Source organism: Gambusia affinis, linkage group LG17, assembly GCF_019740435.1.
Source record: "Gambusia affinis linkage group LG17, SWU_Gaff_1.0, whole genome shotgun sequence".
In the NCBI taxonomy this organism is placed as follows: domain Eukaryota; kingdom Metazoa; phylum Chordata; class Actinopteri; order Cyprinodontiformes; family Poeciliidae; genus Gambusia; species Gambusia affinis.
Window position 1 is genome coordinate 9,725,880 of NC_057884.1, and position 26,770 is coordinate 9,752,649.

Here is a 26,770-nt window from a genome sequence, read left to right on the forward strand (position 1 = left end):
AAATTACAGTCGAACAATTTATCAACAAACCACCTCAGCACAGAACAATTTGTGGAAAAAGAAAGTGATCTACAACTTACTATTTTATTTTTCTTCATGAACTTAATTATTTCTATAAATCAGGGCACTAATGGAAGAAAACTGTTAGAAATGGAATCTGCACCTTTTTATCCTGGCCTCATACTCTGTCTTCTGTTTGTGCATCTCCTGTTTCAGACTGGCCACCAGACTGTGCAGAGCACTGTGGTTCCCAGGTCCATTCCCAGTGGTGAAACCTTCACTGGTATCACTGCTGCTGGTGCCGCGACTGCTCCCTCCTGCTCCATCTCCGCTCCCTTCCCTGCTGCTGTTCCTCCCGCCACCTCCTCTTCCTCCGCCCGTCTGCAGAGGCGCTCCCTCCTGAGCTGGTCCGTCCAGGTCTTCGTATTGTCCATTGTAGAAGTCCTGCTCCGGGCAGGTGGTGGTGGAGGAGCGGCAGGAGGTGGAGTTGTCAGGGAGGGAGATTTCACAGGAGGACGTGGACCAGGTGGCGCTGTCCACGCTCTGCTTGTCCTCACAGCTGGTGTTAAGACACATGCTGGTGATCTGGTTCTGCAGGTTTTGATGGTTCAGTTGGACGTTGTCGTACGTGGACAGGCGGTGCTGATTGGTTGTTTGATCCCCGTTGTTGGAGACGTCGCGCGTCTTGTTCTCCCGAAGTGCAACACAGCTGTTTTGGACCCAAAGACCACCGCGGCTGGTTGGGCCTCCTGTGGTCATATCAGACCCTGACATCCCCAGTCGAAGAGAACTTGTCCCATTCGCAGCAGGACTGCCTCCACTTGTCACCCCGCTGGTGCCCATTTTTGTGCCCGGGCCTTTAAGCGCCCCACTTCGACGCATGGGCAAACTACCACCTCCGGTCAGGTTCTGGGTCTTATCAAAATCTGCTGGGGGCGAGGAGCTGAAGGAACCATTAGTAACAATGCCACTGCCTTTACTGAAAGCTGGGTTCTTCTTCACCATCAGGGGTGGACTACGTGTCATTTCAAAGCGTCCTGTGACAACTGTCCTCGGGCTCGACGATCGCGGCGAGCCGGTGTTGTCTACTTGTTGGCGGTGCGACTGAGACTCTGTGTCCCAAACACACTGCCGCATCAGCTGCGTGTTGTTGTTCTCTGTATTCTGAGACAGGGCGCTGACAGCCGAGGTAGTTGTGGGGACTTGTCCCTTCAGCGATTCAATGTTGTTGTTGTTAGCGAGTTCAAGTGCTGTCGGCTCGTCTTCATCTCTGGGGAACAGCACGTCATGGTGGCCAATCAAAACAGCCATGAGCTGCTGGACCAGGACAGTTCCTGGGAAAAAAAATGGGATCATAAATCATTATATAAAGGAAACACCGTAACAGACAGTTTGGATGTTCTTAACACCGACCTTCCATGATTGTTACCGGATCCTCAATAGTTGGCCTTAGGATATTTGGCCCAAAGACCGTCGCCAAGTTCTGAACACTCATTTTATTCACTCCTGAGTATGACTGAACTTCATCAAGAAATCTATGAAAAACATAAACATATATATACAGGTTTTTACCTGTTAACCACTTCAGGTGCTTAAATGTCATCTATTGTAACACATACCTGCAGATGTACTTGAGGAGGTTATAGTTTACTGGAGGTAGACTTTCCACAAGCCTTTTCAGTTCCTTCATACCCTGCAGGTTAGAGAATTTTTTTATGTTGAAATCTTAAAATTCCCAAACCACAACTCTATATAAAACAAACAAAGAAAATAGAAAAAAGAAAAAAAAACTGTATGTGAAATGTAATTTATGATCAAACAGACGTCTCTTACTTAGCTAGTAGATGTGTATATCAAAGGTCTGCTAGGTGAAAATATAGCAAAATATGATTTAACAAAGCATTGACTCAGGTTGGTTTCCTTCCAATTCATTGGTAGTCTGCTGCATACAATCACAAGTGAAGACATTGAAGTTTGTGATTGTAACGCCGCAGAAAGTGAAAACATTCAAAGAGTACGTTTGAAGTATATGTAGAACTTTTCCTCAGTTTATCATGTTTTAACTTTAACATCAGGAGAATGCTAAAAAATGAGGGAAGCTGTTCAGGATATGTTTTCGGGATTTGCAAACAACACTGTAGCCAAAAATGTTGACTTACTTATAACAAACTGTTTTGAACAGCACAGAACATCTGGTACAAAGTGTGTTTTACAATGCAAGAGAAACCCTGTTCATGTGGTCCACAACAGGAAAAGTCCACCACTGCGGGAGGCAGAGCGGTGCATGGACTGTGGTGGAAATAAATCAGCTTTAACGGGACTAAAATGAGGATTTTCAGAGCTAACTTTATACCAGTCACCTACCTTATGATTGGACACAGGGATTAAGTCTGTGGCAGGACATATACAAGGGGGAAAAAAAGCATAATTTTTCATTTCCTACCATTTCATCATCTTTGCCGAGGAGTTTGGCTTTGGCCAGGAACTCTTCATATTTCTGGAAGGGGATGACAGGCTCGGGTAGTTCTCTGAGGTACAGCTTCAGCAGAGATGCTACTGTATGCACATCTGTGTTACTGTAGACAGATAAGGTGGTGACAACAAGCAAGACGGTGATAACACTGAAACTATGATAAGGCCTATGTGGTATTATGTTTCTAAACAGAAGTAACTGTTTAGAAAGATGTAAGATGCTTTTCAGCGTTGAACACCACATCAACATGTTTCTGTTTAATACAAGCATTAAATCCACAACAAGACAGTACAGATTAAAAAAAATGTGCTAAAATGTTTTTGCTTATTGTGTCAAACCCAGACTTTAAGTGATGGTTTTTAATTAATTATATTTCCCTATCAGTCTGCTTTTAGCAAGTAGCTTAGCTCTAAAGTTTTATATAATTTATATGAAAAGAGGATGCTAATGCCTACTGTGCTACAGTTTTTAAAGATTTGTTGGAAGTATATGACACAGAGGATCATGATACTTATGTCGAAGGATTTTAGACAGAACTAGTTGGTGCATTTTTTATTCATATATATATTTTTGATTCCAATTAGTATGTTCAATGTTAATGACCCCTTTTGAGGTAGATCTTATTGTAGCATTATTGGTGCGTCTCTCCATCTCTATGTTGTTAAAGGCAATTGCTTACTGTCACTCAATTACTGTTTCCCTGGTGTTGCAGGTCACATTTGAGTTTATTCAAGGGTTTGTTGTAAATTGCTGCTGGGTCGACATAAGCTACAGTCACTGATCTTATGTGCTTTCATAAGATCAGTATCTTCTTACCATGTTAATGTGTGCCAACTATTATTCATGAATGTGTTCCTTTTTGCTCACTTTACACATCTTAGACTTTGTTTATTATGGACCACGGAGATTTTATCACAAGATGTTTAAATCTTATACTCAGTATTTCACTTTGTACTCTTTGGTTGCCTGGCATTTATCATCTACACATAGAATGGCACACTAGCATAATTCATTTGGGCAACAATAGTTGGCTTTTTTTATGTGTCTGTCCTAAATGTCACTAAAACAGAGCAATTACCGGTACAACTTCTGAATTTTATTTAGTGTCCCTTTAGTGCAGAACTTGAAATAAAAGCATAAAGAACATAAACATGAAGCTGTGAAGCTTGAAAAAGGACTTTAAACTATTCTTTTTATTTTTTTACCCCCTCATATTGAACATTTTATTTAATTTGTTCGATTCGCCAATGGACTATTGCAACATTTAAACAAAAAACTGTAAGATGTCTTTTTCTTGAAATTGAAATGCCATACAGTTTTAGTGTAACATTCAATATGCTAATTTTCAAATTATTAAAAAGCAAAGCATGAATCCGGGACACGTGCAAGAACCCTACATTTTACCAGAGGGAAAAAGGAAACAAGAAAAGGATTTGAGAGGAGAAATGAAGTCTGCATTGGCAAGCTTAGGTGATCTTACAAAAGAAAAGGATTTGGGTTTAGTGATGATAACGATCCAACAGGCGACAGGTGGCGAGACCAGCAGGGGGTTAGAGAGGCTAATCAGGGAAGAGATGGATGGAGTCATTGCCAATGAAATGCAATAAAGGATTTTACATGAAAGGTGCTTTAGCCACCACCCTGAAAGATGCATGGATGATTATCAGGTTAGAGAAAATTAATTTGCATGTTATCATCAGACATTTTTAAGTGTGTCTGTTTTTTAGTTATTGCACTAAGGAGGACTATGCTAGCAAGTGCATTTAATTACACCACACCACTTCTCTTTAGCATAAATTGACCAGTGCCCATGCTTTTGTATTCAAACTAGAAATATGAATATGCTGTCATAGAGGTGTAGACGAAATGAAAGTTTTTGTAAACTCAGGTCCAGTCATGTTCTTCTCTTACCAATCAAACGAGGGCTTCTCCCCGCAGTCGAAGGCATCTTGAAGCTCTTTGACCAGATTGGCCTGACCAGGCAGTCTGAAAAGACCCTCTTCTTGAAGGCCCCACTGGCGAATGAAGTCCACACATTGCTCAACCAGCATCGGAGCAAGTTTGTTCCCAAACCGGCGCTCATACCGCACTGTGTCCTCCAGTTTCTGGCCAAAGATCCCTGGAGAATGTGAAGAAGTAGCGCAGATGTATTTGTTATAATAAATATTTGCTAAATAACAAAACAATTGTGTTTAATACTTGTCACTGCCTATCAGTAGTATTTCAAAGGGTTTAGTGGCAAGGTACACCCTGGACATGTTGCTAGTCAATCACAGGGCAACATAAAGACAAATGCAGGTGAAATAACCCGGACCACTCAGGTCTAAGGGTATTTTAGAGAGGGCAACTGACTTAAAACAAACAGTAAAAACAAACTGCGAGAAGAACCTAGAGTGGTAAAAGTGAACCCAGGAATCCATAGGGAGAATATTCTACAGAATCCAACTGAGACTCAAATACCACTTAACTTAATCTCATGATACACTAAGTAAATGTTTCACTCATCTCAACTGGATGCTTGAACTGAATGTGAAATTGATGACAGTGTTACTATTTCAGTTTATGGTCAACCAACCACTTGGGGATAATCACAGGACAGTGAAATGTCTCTCTGAGATGAGCAATTGATCACTCAATATGGAAATAAACAAATAAATAAATAGGACAGTGACAACATGGCAAGAGTAAGATCTCTTGAGCCTAAAACTCACACACTATTCAGAATAGGGGGGAATCAAAAATCGCATACATATTTCAGAGATACGACAGGACTTGATATTTTAGAAACTCCGCTTCTTTGTCTTCTAATTAAACCCACCCAACAAGAGCTTTTCAATATGTTATTAGATATGGCAACAACAAAAACTGTGACAGAGCCTTAGCTTTGAAATCCTAACCTTGGGTCATTCAAATATACTTCTTGCCATTTTGGTCAAACAGGTTTATGCTTATCTGATGAGAATGAAGTATTAATCCAAAATGTTACTGGGTTGTCATTGTAAACAACTGCAAATCTTAGTCAAGCTTCAAAGTGTCCATTTTGGATCAGAGGCTCCTTTCATTGTGCGAACACTTTCTATGGCAATTATAACTCTGCCACTGATGTTCCAGCAGTTTTCAGAACATAACATGTTGTTTTCTGACTTTTTCTAAAAATTGTAACCACTTTCCCCCACCACCGAGGTTAATCGTTTGGGTTAGATGGATAAATGAAGTATTGCACCAGGACAATTAATCCAAATATATCCGCAGTCTGGTTTTGGAATGGACAAATCAGGTTTGCGGAATGGTTTTCAAGAAGGCCAAACTAAAGCCTTAATCGAAATTTTTGGACTTTATTTAAAAGTCCAATCCGCCTCGGGAAACCATCTAATTAAAATGAGCGCTACAAATTTAGACAAGGAGAGCTATCAAATATCCAGTCTGAATTATGCCAAAAGCTTGATGATGGCTACAAAATACATGTGTTTTCTTTCCAACTTGCAAACACAATTAAAAAAACAAAACAAACAAACAAAAAAAAATCTGTCGTACACCTGGACGGATTGAGGCAGACTGCCGTCTCATATAAACACAGCACAGGAGGAGATTAAGGCTGCCACACAAAGAGGTTTAGATTTGCATTTTTTTCAGTCTCCAGACGCAGACAGAAGTTACTCACACACATTCAGACACTTGGACATGGTACGACCAGGCACACTGGCCAAATTAGACAAAGCTTATCAAACGTACACATGACACATTTTACAGCCTAAGCGATACAACTGCAGAATATGGGAGCCACTTAAAACATATTTTAAGTACATGTTTCCCTTTCGATTTTCCTCTGGATCACAAAGTCATCTATTGCTGTTAGATCCTGCACTAAACACTTTTTGTCTGACAATATTATGCATGTTATTAAACTCACCTCTCTTAAAAATTAAAGATCCAGTCAGCTTCTTGAAAAAAATGCCTTTTAATGAATTTATGGTATGACAACACAGAGTTGCAGATCTTCAGGCGCATCCCCCATAAATCCCTCTATGAAGTTATGAAAGAAAACTAAAGCAGGGCTGGAAAGCAAAGAATGCATCCATTTCCTTTTTTCTATCAGACAATAAAACAGTGTGCAGTTATTTGAAAACTGAAAAATGGCTGAAACATACGCTAAACATATCCTCAAAGAATCACTTCAAGTTGAGTTTCTGCTTTCAAAATAAAAATTATGCTAATGTTCACCCTGGGAATAAATCATAGATCCTCCTGTATCGACAACCACACAAATGACCAAATGAGAAAAAGGGACTGAAAACAAGATCTTTCCTCCAGACGTTCCAGTCATGAGTGAAGGAATGCTTCCCTGGGTCACATGTAACAGCGTGTGCTGAACAGCTTATGCTTCCGAGTGCGTTTTTCCTGCATGTTTGCTGTCCGTTCTGGACAGGTTGTACTTAAAACGCAAACCTTCGACACACAGGAGTGGCACCTCTAAACAGCCTGCAAGCCCTCGAGGGTTTCCGTCAAACCTCTCAGGCCCTGACAGTCACACAAATGATGCAAGCACCAACACCGATGTTGACCTAAAATGAGTCCTACCAGTTTATTTTGTATTATTTCTGCAAAAATGTTTGCACAAACTAGCCAAAATCAGTCTTTCGTGAATATAAGTTTGAATTTTGATAGCAGAGAAGAGAGTTGACGCTGTTTTTCCTATGTTATATCTCTACAATAATGTATTCCTAATCGTATCTAATAAGAGTGGAAGCTCTTATGTTTTGTTTCATTTGCATTAAAATTCAAACCTGGGAAAGATGGGAGATTACCCAGGATCAATGCCTATTCTCCAATTAGAGGTGGGGAAACTAGTTGGCTTGTTATGTTGAGGAACCAGGATAGCTATTAGGTACACAAGAAATTACAAGCTGCTCTCACATCATTGAACCTTGAAGTTTGATTTTCAACATAGCAACAGAGCTGAAGTGAAAATGTAATAATTTTCCTGACTTCAGTGTTTTTTAAATTTCTTGAACAGCTACAATTCAGAAAAAGGTAGGATTTTTACAAGTTGGTGATGAAAACTGAATGCAAACTCAAGCCAAATGCTGTTTAAATAGAACAAAAACATTTTAAAAAATGAGAAAATTACAAGTATTGTTGCTCTGTCTCTTCTGAACATTCATCTGCAGACGTTTAATTGAAGAGTTTTTTGGAGAGATAAGATAAACTTCATTGTCTCCAAGGGGCAGTTTATTTCTTAACCAGCAAGCAACAAATGCAAAGAAAAATAGGGAGAAACAAAAGAAGATAATTAGAGCTGTCAGTCTGGATTCAGCTACATTAAAAACATAGCTTCAGACAAGAGCATCATACATCTCTTCCCAATCTCCTGCAACTGAAAATAAACTCCAAAAACTATTCCCAAATATAAATCATCAACAGGTAGTTACCGTGAAATAGATCTCCAAGGATCCAGATAGAGAATCCACAGCTGCACATTTTCTGCCAACCACTTCCTTTCTTGTCTCACTGTTGACCGGTACTTAATGCATTTGTCCAGCTGTCAGTACTTTGGGCTCTTTCTCTTTGTCCAGCATTCTTTCAGCAAACTTTTTCAAGAATTTTCAGCAGTCATAATCAGCCTATCAGGGCTCAGTTGTTAACTGCTGCTGCTGCAAAATGGTTAAAGGCTGATGTGTGTAATCTTTCTGTGTATGTCTGGGTGTGTGCGCGCATGCCTGGGTGTGTGTGAGCGTGCCAGTATGAGGGGGCGCCCGGACGAGGCTCAAACATGGAGCCACCTTTCCTGTGGCATCTTTGACAAATGGCTCGTCCTTTTGAAAAGCAGTCAACTGCAATAGACATCAAACTCCCTGCACTGAAAACAGAGGGGCCAACTCCGCCTCATCTATTCTGCTGGTCAATGAAGGCTGCCTGAACTGCCTGTCTGGTTACAAACGCTGCACTTGTGCCCCGCTAATGCACAATCTAGGCCAGTGTCTGCCAGGACAGTCAATAACAAACCACGGCGACGCAGCGGGAGACTCGATAATCAGCAGAATAATTCCAACAAAGTCACAGAACAATTACAGCATCAATGGACTGCACCGGTTTTTTTTTTTTGTTGTTGTTTTTTTTTCAGTGACAGGGTTGTGTTGGTTTATTTGACACACATTTGATGAAAACCCATTTATTACTTTGCTGGGTAGAGACTATGGAAGAAAAAATAACAAATATGATGGATGATGCTATGATTTCCAACAGGAGTTGCTGCATATTTTCCAGCTCCTTAGACAGGCAAAAATCCTACTCTTTTCCAAGGTTGGCCAGCAGCATGTGGACGGACTTTAGGTGCCTCAACACAAAGTAGATCATTCTTCCTGAACTAAATCCTTAAAAAAAACAACACAATGCTTAAACCAAATCTTAGAAAAACCATTTTTAATTAATGGGATGTGATCAACAAAAGGTCAAACATTTAACTAAATAGCATGACATTTCACCCAATAAATGATAAGAATTGAGACTTTAACTCAGGTGTGCTCAATAAAAAAATGTCAAATCTAAAACATCCAAAAATACAAAGTAACTGATAAAAATTATAACAATTTCCCAAACTGTGACAAAATACAGGATTGTTACCAGTAACTACATCTCCAAGAATCCAGATTGAGAAACCGCATATCCCTGCTCCAAAACACCCAAATCAAACAGCTGATGTCCCTCATCAGTTTTCAATCTTTAAGCTCCGCAGACGTCTGGTAAGGAGCCATTCATTTGCTGATTCAGGTGTGTTGTGAGTAGTTGCTACATAGAGAAAGTGCATTCCTATTAGACAACTAATGACAAACCTCAAGAGTCTTCCTTTAGGTACGTGACACTTCAGAATAAATATTTGTGCTGTGTTTTTATTCAAATGTGAATATGCTGTACATATGCGTAGAAAGTTACAAAAACTGAGATTTGCACGACTGATCCCCCTCATGACATTGAACTCACGTATGCTTCTGTCAAGAAAAACTGTTGTGAGGACAAAAACAGCAAGTATAACTCAGGTGGATCACCGCGTTGCTCCCAACTTCGCTTATTGCTGATCAGATAAGGAAAAACATGGGCTGCATTCATGCTAACCTCCACCAAATGGAGCCCAGATGACCCTCCGGATCGTCTTCACCCAATCCTCCATGTCATTCTGGGTGCTGGCCATAAGTAGGTAGGTCTCATGGTTGGTTGTCATCCGCTCTCTATCTCCTCCTGTTCAAGAAAAACAAATAAGAGAGAAAAAAAAAAACAACGTAACATTATTGAGAGAAGTTTAATTATCTGGTGTCTATCATCATTGTTGATTTCTTTGTGCAAAATGGATTTATGGGACAGAGCAAACATCCCCAACTTGTAACATTTCCAATAAAATGTTAAATTTTTAATGCATTACTTTCTGTTTCCTTAAAGTATGACTATGATGTGACACAGAGGCTCATTTCTTTTAGCCACTCTTAAATATGGGAATGACAAGAGAACATGTCACTAAATTATAGAAGTTGTGTTTTGGATATTTATACGTCAACCGTGGCAGCAGAAAATTGCAAAAAGTTGTCCATTTGTCTCATGTGCTTTAAAAAGCATCTATGCACTTATGGCTTTTCAAGAGGGTGAACAATCAAAGGACCCCAGATCTTTTACAGGAATGCACTTCTGGTGAAATCAGCTAATAACACGACCCACCACCAGCTGCATTAATCACGCCTTTAACTGTGAGGGACCCTGATCCACTGATTGTATCCCAGGATGAGGTCTGCCGGTGCCAAACAAAAACTATTTATAGACACCAACACAACGCCAGAGGCAAGGGCAGCGGGTTACAATGAATACAACAAAATTCCAAAATTCAACATTTCCATTCAGGTAAACAAAGCCCTGATGGGTCAGTCATTAATTCTGCAGTTGAAACCTGTATGTAAAGGATACTGCTAATTTGTTAGGATCAAAACAACAATGCGTTATGGCATGCCGGCTTACGAGTTCATAGACCCTGAGTGGTTGGAGAGCAGACTAAATTTAGACGTAAACGTTGACAGTGAAATTTACGCTCACTGTCTGCTCTGATGAGATCTCATTAACGGTTTCAAGAGACCGTATGTTTTCCTCATGAAGCATTTAACATCTGCAAGGCTCCCGTCACAATCTCAATCTAGGCTCTTTCAAAATAAGACACTTGAAGTGATATTACCTCCAGGTTAGAAAAAAACCATGATGAATCTGAATACTGTTTATCAGATGTAAAAAGTGTTTTATATGTCATACAAAATATTGTTTTACAATATCAGGCAGGTAAAATTTGTTGTTCTTTTTACTTAACTTAAAAAGCATTTTGATGAGTTCCCTGTCAGATATCCATGATCAAAGGTCATCCTTAATAAAATTCTTGAAACCTTTACTAAACACTAATTCTGTTTAGTAAAGGTTTCAAGAATAGTAAAGTATTTCTTAAATTTTACATAGAGACAAGTTGGAAAGTTGCGTTAATTGTGACACTGACATGTTGCGTAGCTGCTAAGGGTGGATCAGCGTTTACATCCAGTCACTTTAAGACAATGTAAAAAGAGAAATGTCCTGCAAAATTGTAGTCAGTTCTTCAAATTTGCAGTCATTAATCGAAAAGAATGTTTCAGTGTCGTAACAGTATATCTTTTGTTATTCTAATTATTCAAATATTGAGTTACATACTTAGTCCACTAAATATATCGTCAACTATCTTATTCAGGGATAAACTGATCTTGCTTTTTATGGACATTTTTTTAGTGTTAAACAGTTCACATTGTTCATAAGGACAACAAAACATAAATTAGTTCAGAAACTATGCACTATGGAAATATAAACTTTTAAATTGTTTCTATCTATGGTCAATAATTTCATTTACATTGAATAAATTATATTTGGAATTTTGTATTTAGTAAGCAAACCAACTAATTTTCATTCTCAGTGGCAAATTTAGCATCTGCTGCTTTAATTTGTCTCAAATATCACTGGTACCACAAAAAAAATAAAAATAAATAAAAAATAATCACAATGCAATAAATAAAACATAAATAGTGTACATTTTCCAGAAATGAAAATACACATATATAGCACATAAATATCAAATAAATTCCTAATTATTGTGGGTCACAGAATAGTACCACCTGATTGGTTAACATGGAAACATATTGATATTTGAATAATAAAATAATTATGCTCATGTGTTTTGTAAATATAATGTGGATATTAAAAACAATGGATTTATTGAAAATGTAGTTAAAAACATTTTATGCATTTATTTTAGATTTTTTTTTAAAAGAAGTGAAACGATCCATCCATCCATCCATCCATCCATGTCACTTCTGGATCTCCGTATATATCTGTCTATTTAATTATCTATTATTATTTTATTTATTAATTAATTTTTTTTCATTTTTGAGCCAAACGTCACAATAAACAACCAGTTTAATAACTTTTATAATTAAAACAGTTTCGCTTTGTTCTTTTTTATGGCTGTGTGTTCAAGAGGGAGGTTTTTAATCAAGTCTAAGTAGTGTAATGGTTTCTCCTTCTAGTCCAGCGATTAGTCACCCCCAGCTATTGATTGTCCTCAGCGCTCTCATTAATTAATTAGCCTACACCTTGCAGTGGAGGCATTAATTTTCACCAGGCGCCTGTCTCTACCCTCCCAAATGCCAGCAGACATCCTATCTGTATTAAACATATAAAAATCCGTTCCCGATAATAACTGAACGCGTCCATTTGTGAAAAACAAACAAAAGGCAGCTCCGGCTCACCTCCTGACTTCCTCAAATCCATAGTTTAATTTCATCCCACATCCCTCCAAGCAGCGACGCGTAACAATGTTTCAGTTTAACTAGTACCCCACAGTAAAGCATGTACTAACCGGGTAATAGAGCCGCTCACTTGTGCTCGCACATGGGAGTGTTTCTTCAGCTGCTCTCAAAGCTCCGCCGCTCCAGGTTTACTTTGTTCGCGACCCGGAGCTCGGCGTTTACTTTAGCCCGGAGTTCACCACGTGATCAGCGCCGCTAGGTGGCAGATCAGTTATTGGATTTAGTAGAATGAGAAAACGATCACGTATCGACGAGTATGCGCATTCACATTGTGTCAGATTTACCGGGAGAGATAGTCACCAAGGGCCGTAGCAAGTTTTTCCAGGGCTCAGAAGTCGAGTCCGAACCCAGCCCCCCCAATTACTATCAATGATGATAATTTGTTAAACTGTGTTACACCATATATATATACAGTATATATATATATGGTGTAACACAGTATATATATATATATATATATATATATATATATATATATATATATATATATATATATATATATATATATATATATGTATATATTATATATATATATATATATATATATATATATATATATATATATATATATATATATATATATATATATATATATATATATATATATATATATATATATATGTATATATATATATATATATATATATATATATATATATATATATATATATATATATATATATATATATATATATATATATATCCTTTTAAATCCTGACCAGGTTGTTGCATGTTTGTTTGTTTTTTTTGACACTTCTTTTGCGATGAGACCTTGGTCTTTGAGGTCAAAAATTCTCCATCCCATGATCTCTAGTCTTCAGTTCCTTTCACAAGTTCTCCCTCAGATTCAAGCAACAATTCTGGGTGGGCCACTAAAAAATGTTAAAATCACCTCCAGTGCAAAGCTTGGTGTTTTGATGGTCAACAGTTTACTGACCATTTGTGGGTCAACAGGGAGCTGACAGCTGTCCATTTGACAGGCCTACAGCAGCTTTCTCTTTTCCAAAAGTCCCCTTTATATATAAGACTGCATGCATGCTTGTTTAAATATCTGTCTGTAGAGATGTAGCAACAATTACAGGCTTTTTTTATTCTGACATAGTTCTCAACCTGTCTGTGTTCAATGATGTAGATCTGAATTAAAGTCTAAAATAAAATCAGTCCAAGTTCATCTTCTCATCTTGTGCCAATCAAATACTGTTTTTTTTTTGTTTGTTTTGTTTTGTTGTTTTTTTTAAATCTACGCCCTCCATGTTTCTTGCATTTAAATCAGTCAGAAAATTGTTTATGTTAGTGTGACACTTTCTTTGATAAGCAGGCCCCGCATAAACCTAACTTGCATCTGTGTCTTGTTTGTGCTGTAAAAAGTAATATTTTTACTGACATTTCAATCATAAATGTGCTTGGTAAAGTTAATACCGTATAATGTAGCTATGTTTGTTTTGTTTTTTTCATATTTTAAAATCAGTTCAAAAGTTTTTTAAATTTAATTATTTACTTTTCAAAAATAATAATTTTGTTTAAAAAAATTTAACAAATTTAATATGAAATGTTCCATGGGAGAATAATGTTTAAATGCCTAAGAAAAAAAGGCTAAAACTTTTCTGCTCTGTAACAACGTAGCACTCACATTCTTCTTGACTTTAGAGACGTAAATAACATTTATGAAAAGTTTATACCTCCCCTGCCCTCTATTGGACACGTAACAATAGTTTTCATTTCCCTCGTACTGCTTCCATTGCTGTAAAACAAACACAATTTGTTTCCCCAACAGCTGGGAATTTGTTATTTCACTCAGTTATACTAATTACCTCTAACTCCAAGTTTCTCACTTGAAAGTTTCTCACCGCACCCTGCAAGCATTGCTTATTTCAGTTGGCAAAGACATTGTTTTTGTGCGCTTCTGAGCACATTTAAATTCAGTTCCATTACTTGCTTTGATAGATAGCATTTCCGCTAGATAAAAAAAACAACAAAACAAAACATTATTATGAAGCTGTTAAGCAAGAGAGCAAAACGATTAAACGGCATACCATGTCCATTACAGCACAATCCTGTTCCTGCTGCCATTTCCTGTTGATGCTCAGTATTTTGTCTCTGGGTTTCAAAAGATGGGGGAAATACTTTTCATTTATATGAAGCCACCCAATTTCTGTTGCAAGCACCAAAAAAATCCCAGACTACAGTTTGGATTACTGAACTCTCACAACTCTGTCCCAACATGTCGGTGCCAATTACTTATTTAGCCTGTACTAGAAATCAGTGTCAGGGAATCTGAGAAAAGTTTAGTAACTTTGACTGCTGTGGAGGTCTGTGTGCAAATAAATGCAGAATAATATTTGGTTTAAAGTTCAGTCTGGTGCCTGTTGTTACGTTTCTACCACTGTAAAATGACTGGACAGTGTTTTGGACAGATTTCCTCACATTTATTATGCTCCACTAAGTAAATTTCATGGGTTCAACAATACAGAGTGTTAAGAATCTTGACATACAATTTTATAAACAATGAAGTAGTTATAATGTGTAACAAGGCATGATTCCACAGAATACTCAAAAATGTTTGATCCAATTGTTAAAGTATTGTCAGCTTTACAAAAGCATTAAAAATTCCAACAATATACAAAAACTGTAGCGTTCTCTTCTTAAAGGACATTAACAAGAACAAGAGATGCCACACCCTTGTTGAAAAACAGTCAGTCCTTGTCTGTTTCTCATGTACAGAACACTATTCTACTTCAACTTTTTATTTATGACTGTGGCAGATTCAGACATAATGGTGACAATGGCTAGATATTGCACATGAATGTTATTCCATCCATTGTCTTCCTCTTTTCCACTACTCCGATCCCCCTGTGGCTCCTCACTCTGCCCGTTAGTCTCAGCCTTGTCAGTAAAAGGAAGCTAATAAAGTGCTTGCATCAGGTTTTGAGCCATATCCTATCAACCAAGGTGTGAGTTAATCTGAAGTTGGTGCTCCTGTTTATTGACAACTTCACTGTTGGTCATGCTCAGTCTTCTGCACAAGAGATGGTGGCAGCACCAACATTACTCCTCTAATTCTTCCATCCATCTTATCCTCCATCCTACCATCACTAGTGAACAAAAAACACCAGTGTACTTTAAGTCTTGTGCTCAAGGCAAAGACTGACCCCTAATCTGCAGGGACAAATCCACCTTTCTAATGAATCTGACAGCTGAACCACGCGAGTAAATTTAACAGGTTGTTATGTAGCACACATCTGAGCAATTCCATTCCCAGTAACCGATGACTGACAACTTGGCATTATATTAAATTATCTCTGTCATGTCATGTCATGTCATAATTGCTATCTGAGCTCGTCTGTCTTCAGATAACAACTGTTCCTTCCAGTTGTGACCACCGGCTTGAGCAAGTGTCCAGCTGCTGACTAGACTTTAACTAATGGTCTAAAAACAGGTGGGAGACAACAAAGGATCCAACTGTGCTGTGAAATACCTGCAAACCCCTTTACACTTCACATTCGGTCTAAGAATCCTGTAAAAACCCAAAGTAGATCAAATTTTACTTAGAATTTGATCAAGTTAATTCTTTGCAAAATATTAACTATCTTCCATTCCCAATATGTGAGTTTTCTTCCCAACTAACTGAGAAGGAAGTTATATGAATTCAAGTTCAGTGAAACATCTGTCATGGCCTCAACAAAGAATAAAACATTAATAGTTTTTATTAGCCAAAACCATAAATCTTTAATATTTAGGTGTAAAAAAACCAAACAGTTTTAACTTCAAAATATGTAGTTTAAACATTAGAGACTATGTGTTGTGTAGTTAAAAGTAGTTTACATGTCATAATTTCACCACTACTTGACCTACAATATCATCTATTTGCTAAATGGAAGTCACTTTGTACTGTGGAAAGGCTAACTTCTTCCAGACTGAGTTTGTGTTGCCTGCCAAGAGGAGGAAGCAGCTGCAGCTGGCGCAGAAAACAATGCAGACCCAGTAACTACCTCGTTGAAATGACAAAATCTGTGTCATAATTCTCTCTGAGTGTGGATACGTTTAAGCAGTCAGAGATTAAATGAATACAAAGGGTCGATTCTCTCTTGTCTGTAAGAGGTGTCTGGTTTGCTTCAAGCAGGGGCAAGTAGGGATTCAATAATGTGTCTAATGATAGTCTTCTCAGAAGTCCATGCATCATAAATACCTCCAACATAACAGGAAGTCACTCACTGAGCAGTAAGCAGCTCTACGCGGCAGAATGTCTGTCCATTCATGTGGAAGGAGGATTAACATTGGAGACAAAAGTGATCTCCACGATCTAAATCATCTTGTTTTCAAATGAAACTATCCTCACAGATATTACTTCATTGTACTTAAAAAACTAGACAGTTTGTATGTTTGTTGAAAAACAAACATACAAACATACAAAAAAAAACGTTTTAACAAAAAAAAAATCTTCATTTAAATCTGATGTATTCAACTATAATAAAGAGAAGCTGGACTTTCAAAAGACTCATTACCTTGATGTAAAGGCAGCAAACCAGTCACTGCATACTGTGGTAGACTATGAACTGCCTGATGAACCACCTCCATGCCTCGCTCGCCCAGAAAAGACGCTCTTTGAATGGGGTTACAAAGTCCTAGCTGACCCGGTTAACTTGAGGACCGGAGGTCCTGAGTGGACAATCTGTGCTGCCGGTTTTTGGACCCGGCTCAGAATGAGTGAGTGAGCACAGCTGAGAGGGTGTGAAAGAGAAAGGGAAGGGGAGAGGGAGGGAGGAGAGGTTTGCAACGGGGGTTGTGCGTATCCACACACACACACACACACACACACACACACACACACACGCACACGCCCACCCACGCACGCACGCACGCACGCACGCACGCACGCACGCACGCACGCACGCACGCACGCACACGCCAGTACTGTATGGTAACAATAGGCAGATCTCTCTGAAGGATTGAGCTTAAGAGCACCACACGTTGACACAGGGCACGACCCCATAAGCAAACACGAGATCTCTCACTCGCACTGCAATGCTTTTAGATCTTCCACTGTTAGCTGCATAAAATGGTCAACACTTTTGAACATGGAGTTAATTGAATGTAATTAAACAAATATACAATATTAGGAGTGAACAAAAGTACAATCATCATGGATTATATGTAAATTTATATAAGCTTATATTTCATTTATTGACAGACTGACAGATTATCACTTTAAACCAGCTATTTACATTTCTTCTAATAGTATAGTGATGATCTCTGGGACTTCAGGGTTTGTCACTTTGGTTTGTGTTCTTATTGCATATGCGTTCTATCGTTGTTACTCACTGCATTTCGTATTTTTGTCTCACAGTCCTAATCTACACTTAGTAGATTCTTCCAGGCTCTGCTTGGTTTCCTGGGTTCCCTTTTAGCCATTTTCCCTCAGTGCCATAGTCTATTACCTCTCACTTTCAGTCACTGTCAGATCCTGTTGTTACCAAACTAACTTCACCAAGCAAAACTATTTATTATTTACAATGTTAGTTTGAAAGTGCCAAAACACTTTTGCTTAGTGTTTTAGCACTAGATATGACAAAGAGAAGGTAACAACTCTGACTTCACCTTGACCATTCATTAGCTTCCATGAAATCTGTAAAAGAAATGTCTTTGTGGTGCGAAAAATACAAGGTATCCTTTTTATTTTAATGCCATTGTGAAGTCTTGCATAACCTTTGCACATATTTTCAGACTTTATCATTAGTCTGTAGAAAGAATTAGTGCACCTTTGTAATTATGATATTGGTAGTTTTGGATTGATGCTAAGCTAGCAGTCTGATAAAAAGACATCAGAAGAAGACATTTTAATAAATGTTGCTCAGATTCTTTATAGGATTTGCAGATGTGTACTTCCAAGTCATTATGCATGGCTTCTTAAAAGATGGCTTTTAGGCTAATTCAAATAAATTTTATTGATTTTTCTTGCCTTTTCCCACAAGAGAGAATTACACAAACGAAGAAAGTCATGTATGCCGCTACCTATAGATGCTGGTACTTATTCTACAGATACATCTTCCCATGTGCCTGTGATGGTTCTACCATTTCACCTGACCCCCGGTAAGGTATCGATGGCTAATTGTCTTCCTGGTGTCATGGTGGTCCTTGTTCATCAATAGGCATGATCTCTAGACACACACCAAAACATCGCCCTCCACCTGCATCCCCAAAGACATTATCTGGTGAGGAACACAGACTCCATAGAGTTACAATAGGTATCCATTACCATCTGATGCTGAATGAGAAACAAAGTGAATAGCAGTGGGGAGGTCAAAGAGGACAAGGTTTGTTCAGCTCGTCTGACTCTGACTGGTTCCCCTAGGGAAGTAGGTAATCATGGCACAGGAAAATGAATTAGAATGGTGACATCAAGCCCACATTTATATTCAGAAAGCTTTAGATTACCCCTCACCCATTTGTAGCCACAAAGCTCAAGCAGACTAAATTGGTTGTAAATTTGTGTTAATAAGTATCTATATAAAGCATTCTTCGGCATAAACAGTTAAATCTGTTTACTTCTAAGAACGTTTTAATAGATCGTCATGAATACGAGCGGGGTAAGCTTCGGGTCAGTCTGTTCATTGCAGTCACACAGTTGTCCAAAAGCCAAGTGTCTCCGTTTTGATTTCATGCCAGCCGAAGAGCAATGTCTGTGTGTCCTGCCAGTGATGCTGTAAATACACCATTATGTAAGGGGTTTCGATTTCCACTTTAGAAAGTGAACCCACTGCTCAGTCTGGGCCCAAAGCAGCAAACTTGTAACTTAAGTTTGGCACAATAAACACAAAACAGTCACAGAAGTGCAATAAAAACGAGCTCTATGATGAACTGCAACATTCTGACGGGGTTTTACAGGCCGTCTTATGTTTTATTAGCTGCTAATAAAATGGAAGAAGATTTGATCGAGGAAGCAACATGCATGTATTCGAAGACAACAGCCAAATGAAGAGCAAACATATATGTTGAAGCAAAAAAAAACACCACTCTGCTAGAGCAGGGCACCCAAAATGAAAAGGACTCAAACAAAATAAAAAGCAAAGTAAGGCAAAACCAGCAAGAACATATATGGGGTGTTATGGCGTGTAAATACGCTTCACAAACAAAAAAACATGTGCTAAAGTTCTTGGATTACAACTTAACTCAACAGAAGTTTACTAGGTAGGAAAATCATCTGAAATTTTTGTATTTGGGGAAAATCTTTCTAAAATGATATTAACCATACTGTCATTAAAATATTTATTAGAGATAAAACTAAATCTCCACATCAATTTTATGTACAGCATAGTTTGTCAAATAGTCCATTCCGTTTGTACTTGTTTACTGGGATGCAGATGACACAGTATTAAATTGGGTATGATACCATTCACATAAAGTCGCAACAAAAAAAATAAAGCAGCTGCTGAAATAATGACCATTGTGTCAAAAATAAGACAGCGATTATTTATTAGCATTCAGGGATTTTGTTCCTTCTGTGGTTCACAGAAGTTGCACACACATCGACTATTACTATCTACAATAACAAAAGTTCCCTGAGTAATGAATAATATTCTAACAATAAGGCTGTTGATAAAAACTACAGTAAGACGGTCCGGCTTTGACCATATTCTGCCAATTTGATGATTTTTCTACAAGTTTTCTTGTAAGAGTACTAAAACGTGAAAACTCATTTATGCAAACTTTTCATTTAACATTTGAAAGTCACAAACATTGGCCATAAAAAAACAAAAATATGCCCCAGGCTCTATGATAGCTGTAATAGTTTTGAATTCAAAAGAAAATGAAGTGTTACAATTTAAATACAAAGCCCGTATTAAAGCACATATCAGACTTTTACTACGCTCAAATAAATAGTAAAGTAAAGAACAGACTGTTTGTCAATGCATATAGATAGTTAGGTTTTGGCTGCTGCCATTTTGGAAGAGTTATAATATAAACCAACCTGATTGCCGAGTTGCTGCAAAGTTGCAGAACCTGAATACAAACAAGAAAATCGAGATTCACAGGTGAAATCTATACTTTGTATTTGCACTCAAACTGCTTATATATGAAACAAGCATGCTTCTGGTAATGGGCTCATACTTCACTGTAGTAATAAACCATACGTATGAGACTAAACAGCTGCATGCTATCGTCCTAAGGAGCTTTTCAAATTTGATTCTATGTGTATGCAACGTAAGTAAGGATAAAAAAAGAACAAAAGAAAAAAAATGTTTTCTTTTCAATCTATACTCAGAGCTGAAGGATTTCATAGATACATTGTGTGATTGTAAATTAAACAGACAGAGATGAGCCTTGCATGTGAAGAAGGGAGTGAACTTTCTTATTTCCCACCAGACAATAAAACAGGAGGACTTGAAAAAGTATCTGCTTCTTCGCCTAATAATACCTTGTAATATCGCCTTTCAGCACTGATGAGAGCTTCAGGGTAGATGCACACCTGCACCCTCCACAAGCCAAATTGCTAGGCTCTGTCAGCCCTTTCTGAAGCTCTTTGAACCTCTCACACAGGGATAACCTCACTTCTGGTCTGCTGTGACTAACAACTAGCTAACCAAAAATCAGAGATGGTAAAACTACATTTTCAAAGCTGTGAAAAACATGATTTTCAGACAAAGCACTCATTTGGTTTTCTTAATAAACTCACTCCGGTCATGTGACACTGAATCATTAATCAACTTTTTCCATTAGCATTATTGCTTTGGGAGATTGAAAGACCCCTTGTGAGAAAGCATCACGTTTGATAACAAGTAGAGCTAAAGCTAAATAATGATCATCACAACATTTATGGCCCTTCCATTACATCACTTTCCTTGTAGTGACTGGTGAGGTAAAACATGACACATTAAATTAGGATGTGTCTCCAGAGGAGAGGCCTCTGCGTCGAAGCATAATATTTCTCCGGTTGTGTCTGTTTCTGTGAAATGTCAAAGCAAAAAACCTCCAGCAGACGTTAGCTTATGGAAAGTAAGCACGTTTTCATTTTGGTCATGGCTGCAGTGCTGTACACGGTGCCGCTTCTTAACATTTTCTGTCACAACACCAGTCAAAAAGCCGCTGAACGAAAATGACTGCTGCGTAGAGCGGGTAGTTGGAGGCGAGTGTGATTGAAGAGATGGATTTAAGATGGAGGAGCATAAATGCTGGTGGTGGCGTTTTCTCTGTGTGCTTTAAAGTACAGATTGCTGAATATTTGGAAACTACCGGTTTAAAGAAAAATCTTTTACTTAAAGGGATTGTTGTTTTTATTTCTCAAGGTGGGGTTCTGTGGAGTGGATGTAAGCAGTGTCTTGTAAAATACTATCTAAAAAAATTAATGGAATGGTAAAGTCTTTTGCCAAGGCAGAATTCACTCATGGGGTAGGAAACAGGGTGAAAACATGGACTGCAAATTATTGCGGGATTATCTGTGGCACAGCACCATATTAATTGTTTATACCAACTGAGGGAAATAGCGGAATTGCTTTTCTTATTAACCACTCGAGACCTACCAAACACCTAAATATTATTATAACTTGATTTGATGTGGGTTTTATACGGTTAACCCAAAAAGGTCCAAATCTAGGGGCCTGTTGTGAATTTAGTTCCATTTAGTACCCATTCAGACTGAGCAACATCGAAATGGAGTCCATACACATGGAAAAGCTTTGTGATAGTGCTATGATATTTTTCATACTGTTTGTTTTAAGAACACAGAAATACACTTTGGTCTTGGCCCCGCTCTGACTGGCGAGTATGGTCTGGAGAAACTCTCCTGTCTCTCCAGGCTGACCTCATTCAGAGAACTATCCCTTGCAGATAACCTACTCTGAAAAAGATGACTCTAACCCTAACTACACACTAGCTAATTGCCCATTCACAAAAGCAGTTTACACACTGAAATATTATTGATGTTGAGTAAAAGATCTTGGTAAACTGTTAGGACTGTACTAGCATTCAGCATTTCTGACATGTGACAAAATTACATGTGGAAATCTATGGAATATGAGTGATGGAGGGAAGCGTTGACTGAGGCCAACTTGTTTTTATCCCATTTAGAAAATAAAATAAATTAAAAACTAACCATTTTAAATAATTTTTAAAGTATTAATTTGAGATCAATGCAGCTGCAGTACCATAATATGCACAAGGAGCTTTTCATTGTATGCAAATTGCTGCTTGCTCTGAATACCAACGCAAACCAATTTGGTTTTTATTACCATCTCTTCAACTGGTCACTGCTGTGGAGACATTATTGTAAAACTGTCCCAACTATATTCTTTTGATCAATTTTCAGGTAGTTTGTTTTGTTAAACACATTAAACAATGTCCCAAATTCACAGACTTTTTAACTCTTCAGTTAAATTTGACCTTACGAACTAGTAAGTCATATTTTGGATTTCATTACCCAGCTGTTGTCTGTAAAAACCCATCATTTGTTGTTCCTCCCATAAGGGGATATATATTCCAAAACATAGTTCAATAAATTTGCAACTGACCTCATTCTGCAGACCTTAACTTAAACTCTAACTTTACATAAAGATGATGACATATTTTTTTTTTATGCTTTCAGATTCTCAGAAGTCTTACATTGAAAAAAAGACATGCAAAAAGATTCAGTTCTAAAATTATATGCAAGTGATTTTGCGCCGTTTTACAGACTGTTTTCAACCTCAATTTTCTTTCCTCCTCTCTTAGCTTTCCCCACTGCCGTCAAATCCCGTTCCCCCTCCAACATTCTGTCTGAAACAGAATTACTCCTGCCTGTTTCCACTGTTACTTCAGATTTTTCGCATGAGAACATCTCTACTGGGATGGATTTACAGGCAGGCTGGGAGCGATGAATTCAGCAGTTTGTTCTGTTATCTAGCCGCGAGCAGCCAAGCAGAGTGAAATCCGACTCTGTCATGAGAATGCAGTTTTGGGAGAGCAGAAGTTTTCTTGGAGTGGGAGACATTTCAGATTAAAGTTAATTTTTAGAGCCATAAAAATTAATGACACTTGAATAACATAAAAACTTTAAAGGAGCTTTGTTGTTTTTCTTCCTATGTTTAAATTGCTGTGATGTTTTAACAGGCTACTTAAAAAAAACAGCTTTTAAAAATGCCAGTAAATTGAGAATTTTAATGTTGCATGAGTGCTGTTTAAACCCTGGCAGGGCTAGGTTGGTAAAACATTGACAATGCACACTTATAGGTTATGTGGAGTGAAAAAGGAATTAGTTAACAATTAAAATTTTTTACAAACATAACATTTTTCTGAGGTTTGGAGTTCATTTTAATAAAATACGTGCACTACAGGTCAGCTGTCTGTGAGAAGGCTGCTCCTCTTTTGCCTTGTTGACTCTTGTTGAATGGTAAATGGTCTGCTAATGAAAATGAAAAAAAAAGTGACTGTCTATTAGTTAGCCACCAGTCTGGTTGACAGTTTCACTTGTTATTGTGTTGTATATTAAGAAATAAAAATAGTTTGTCTGGGGCGTGCTGTGGTGCTGCAGGGGTTAGCACACCCCACGTTTGGAGGTCTTAGTCCTAGACGCGGACGTCGCAGGTTCGACTCCTGGCTTTGGCGACCCTTGCTGCATATCCTCCCCCATCTCATTGCTCTCTTTCCTGTCTGCCTACTGTCGCAAAAAAAACACAAGCCAGTAGCGCTGCAAAGACTCTTTGGAGAAAAAAAAAAATTGCTTCCTTTCTGTTTTCACAGTCAATGATAATCTAGTTATAGACTTGGTGCATCAGTTGCTGACCTGTGTTAGCCACTGAGAAAAATCAAAACAGTTGTGAAATATACCATGAGAACTCATTTCCTTTAGTGTCAACCAATTCTAAAAACAGTGGAAAGCAAAAATTCTGCCATTTTGATAGAAGACTCCATAGCAAATGCATTTCTTTTAGTATTCTGCAATGCAAAAAAGGGACACACCTGGATTGGAGTTAACATCCATGGGGAGCATATGTGGACCTGCCCCCTTCTCAGCTTGGGCTTGAGGGTGAAAAAGCCACGCTCTCGCTGCTGACCGCTGCCCCCCAGGTGCCACTTCTTCATCTGTTCCTGTTCTAAGCCACAAATATTGCACGTTTATCTTCGCTTGTTTCTTCTAAAATGCTACACAGGCTTCCCCTCCCCTTCCTTCTTCTCCCTCAGGCTCTCACAACTTTTTCTTTCCTTTTTTCTTTCTGCCTACAACTTCTTTTTGTGCAAGTCAACGGCGGGTCATGGCGATACGTCGCTCAGCAGCAGAGCCAGGAGAGGTCAGGTTGAGGGTATTCCGTCTGCCTCTCGGTGAGTCGTCCCTCTAAACTTTTGCTGGAGGAAAAAGCAGGGAAAGCATATTTCTGGGCACAGAAAAGACGGATCGGTGAGTGGAAGCTGAAGGCAAAAGATGGTGTGTCTGCTCTTTTCTGAAGGAAGTGAGACGGGTGGGAGGTAACAGGGTTGGAAGGAGGTGGGAGTATCATAAATCAAGCCGCCCTCCCCAAAGTGGGGATCTGTAAATCTGATGAACGAAGGGAGGGCACTCAGCCAAATGACTCATCCGCAGTGCTCTATAAATACTGCCGTTTGGGGTCGGCAAGGCAGTTGCTACTGTTGGCCAGGAAGCCTTGAGACGCTGCCTTTTCTCTTTGGATGAAAGGTCTTTCATGAGCTGCTTATCTGTCTTCTACAGTCTTACATCTGAACCTCAAATCACTGGCATCCATTAAACAGCCTGATCTCAGGAAGACGCAACACCAACACTGCAGTACTTTGTTTTCATTCAGAGAACCAAAACAGCTGGATGTGGAGACATCTAAATATTTATCCAGAGAGGAGAAGAAAAACTTGTTTACATACCCAACGTCTGGACGTCCACATCCAGAGTTTCCATCAGACAGACTGTGAACCAGAAACCCTGCAGTAGCGGAGGGTTCTCTTACCTATTTCTTCTCCAGACTTGGCCAACTCCATACATATGGGGGTCAGGGGTCATGCATGGAGGTCTAAGCAGGAGGCTGATAGTGAAGATTGGAATGTGACATGTCAAATGCCGATCTCCTCAATAAGGCTGTTATGAAAGCCTCTGAGCTTCCTATCCTGTTCTCAACTCCCTCCGGCCCGCCGTGCTTTCAGACCCCAATGTTTCAGGCTCCCATGTTGTAATAATGACGCATGGACACAAAACAGGAGGAGGAAGACAGTCTGGAATAGTGTCGCCATGTGAATGAGGCAGATATTTTAAACATACAAGAGGTATGCTGCGTATTGTTTGGAGAGAATGAACCATCTGCTTTTTGTCACTAACCTTTTTCAATAGTAGCACTTTTTAGACGCACAAAAACGCAAAGGAAAGAGTGTCTCAGATGAGACATTAGACATTAGATTGGATTAGTCCTGAGTTTCACTCTGTGAGCTCCTAAACAATCAAACTTGCACCAAACATAAAGCAGAACATCACGGGAAATATCATTCTAATGTTGCTGAAAAGCGAGATTGGTTCAATAAAAAAAAAAAAATCTTAAGTAACTTTGTAAGACTATCGATAAAAATAGACAACACGGGAATCCTAAGACATTATTATTGTTGTAGACAGCACACAGGGCCACGCAGCATTACTCAGAACCCCTTTTTCCTTTCTCTCTTTTCTTTTTTTACATTAGAAAACCAATTTTAAATTAATTTATCTGGGATTGTATGTCACAGACCAACACAAAGTGTTGAATAATTTTGAGGCTGAGGCACAGTTCTGCTAAAATAAAAATCTGATAATAAACCTGACAAAACATCTAATTATGCCTGCAAGTTTTCTATATCTTGACCAGCCAGAGACTAACATTTTTTGTAGAAGAGCTTAAATTCTGCCAGTAGTTTTGCAGTCACTCTGAAGAGTTTTGCCACTAATTCTCATTTGAACATAGGTCTACACATTAAACGTTTCCATCGTAGCTCTGGTTGTATGTCACGCTGCTGTTGTCACTTTGCATGAATCTCATCTCTTTTGTAAGATCTCTCTGAACATTTCTTTTCTGCTTTGCCATTGATTCATCCTGCTATAATGCTGCCACCACCATGTTTCTCAGTAGAGTTTATAAATTCAAGGTGATGTGAAGTGTTCAGTTTATGCCATACATGCAGTAGCTTTCTGCATGAAGGGTCATAAAGATACATATTCATCTCGGCTCATCAGGGAATCTACTGCAACTTTGGGGTCCGTGACATGACACACTGTTATAAAATTCAAGGGTGTAAATATTTTTGCAAAGACACAACATATCAGTTGGGTAGATTATTTCAACATCTTGTTTGAATTTCTGCAACATGATAGTCTTTCACAAGTACAAGCATTGCCATGTGTATTAGCCTTAATGTTATGAGCCAAGAGTGTTTTATGAGTTGATGATTATCAGGCACCGCAGAAACACGCTAATTAACACATTACAAGCTGGTAAAAGAGAGCTTA

The 26,770-nt window shown here is 38.5% G+C and overlaps 1 protein-coding gene across 5 annotated transcripts in view; it reads right to left on the bottom strand.

Moving 5' to 3' along the window:
- Positions 1-26,770, bottom strand: part of arhgap24 (Rho GTPase activating protein 24) — a 64,089-nt gene that overhangs the window by 2,473 nt on the left and 34,846 nt on the right. For 2 of the 5 annotated variants that reach the window (XM_044144084.1, XM_044144083.1), the window contains exons 4-9: positions 9,584-9,706; positions 4,385-4,592; positions 2,444-2,576; positions 1,620-1,693; positions 1,414-1,535; positions 164-1,334 (exon numbers count right to left, since the gene is read on the bottom strand). In XM_044144084.1, the coding sequence (XP_044000019.1) occupies positions 164-1,334; positions 1,414-1,535; positions 1,620-1,693; positions 2,444-2,576; positions 4,385-4,592; positions 9,584-9,706 (1,831 nt within the window). Of the gene's footprint in view, positions 1-163; positions 1,335-1,413; positions 1,536-1,619; positions 1,694-2,443; positions 2,577-4,384; positions 4,593-9,583; positions 9,707-12,377; positions 12,532-16,829; positions 16,998-24,255; positions 24,710-26,770 lie in introns of those variants that run through there. The other 3 variants (XM_044144086.1, XM_044144085.1, XM_044144087.1) reach the window with 3 other exon arrangements.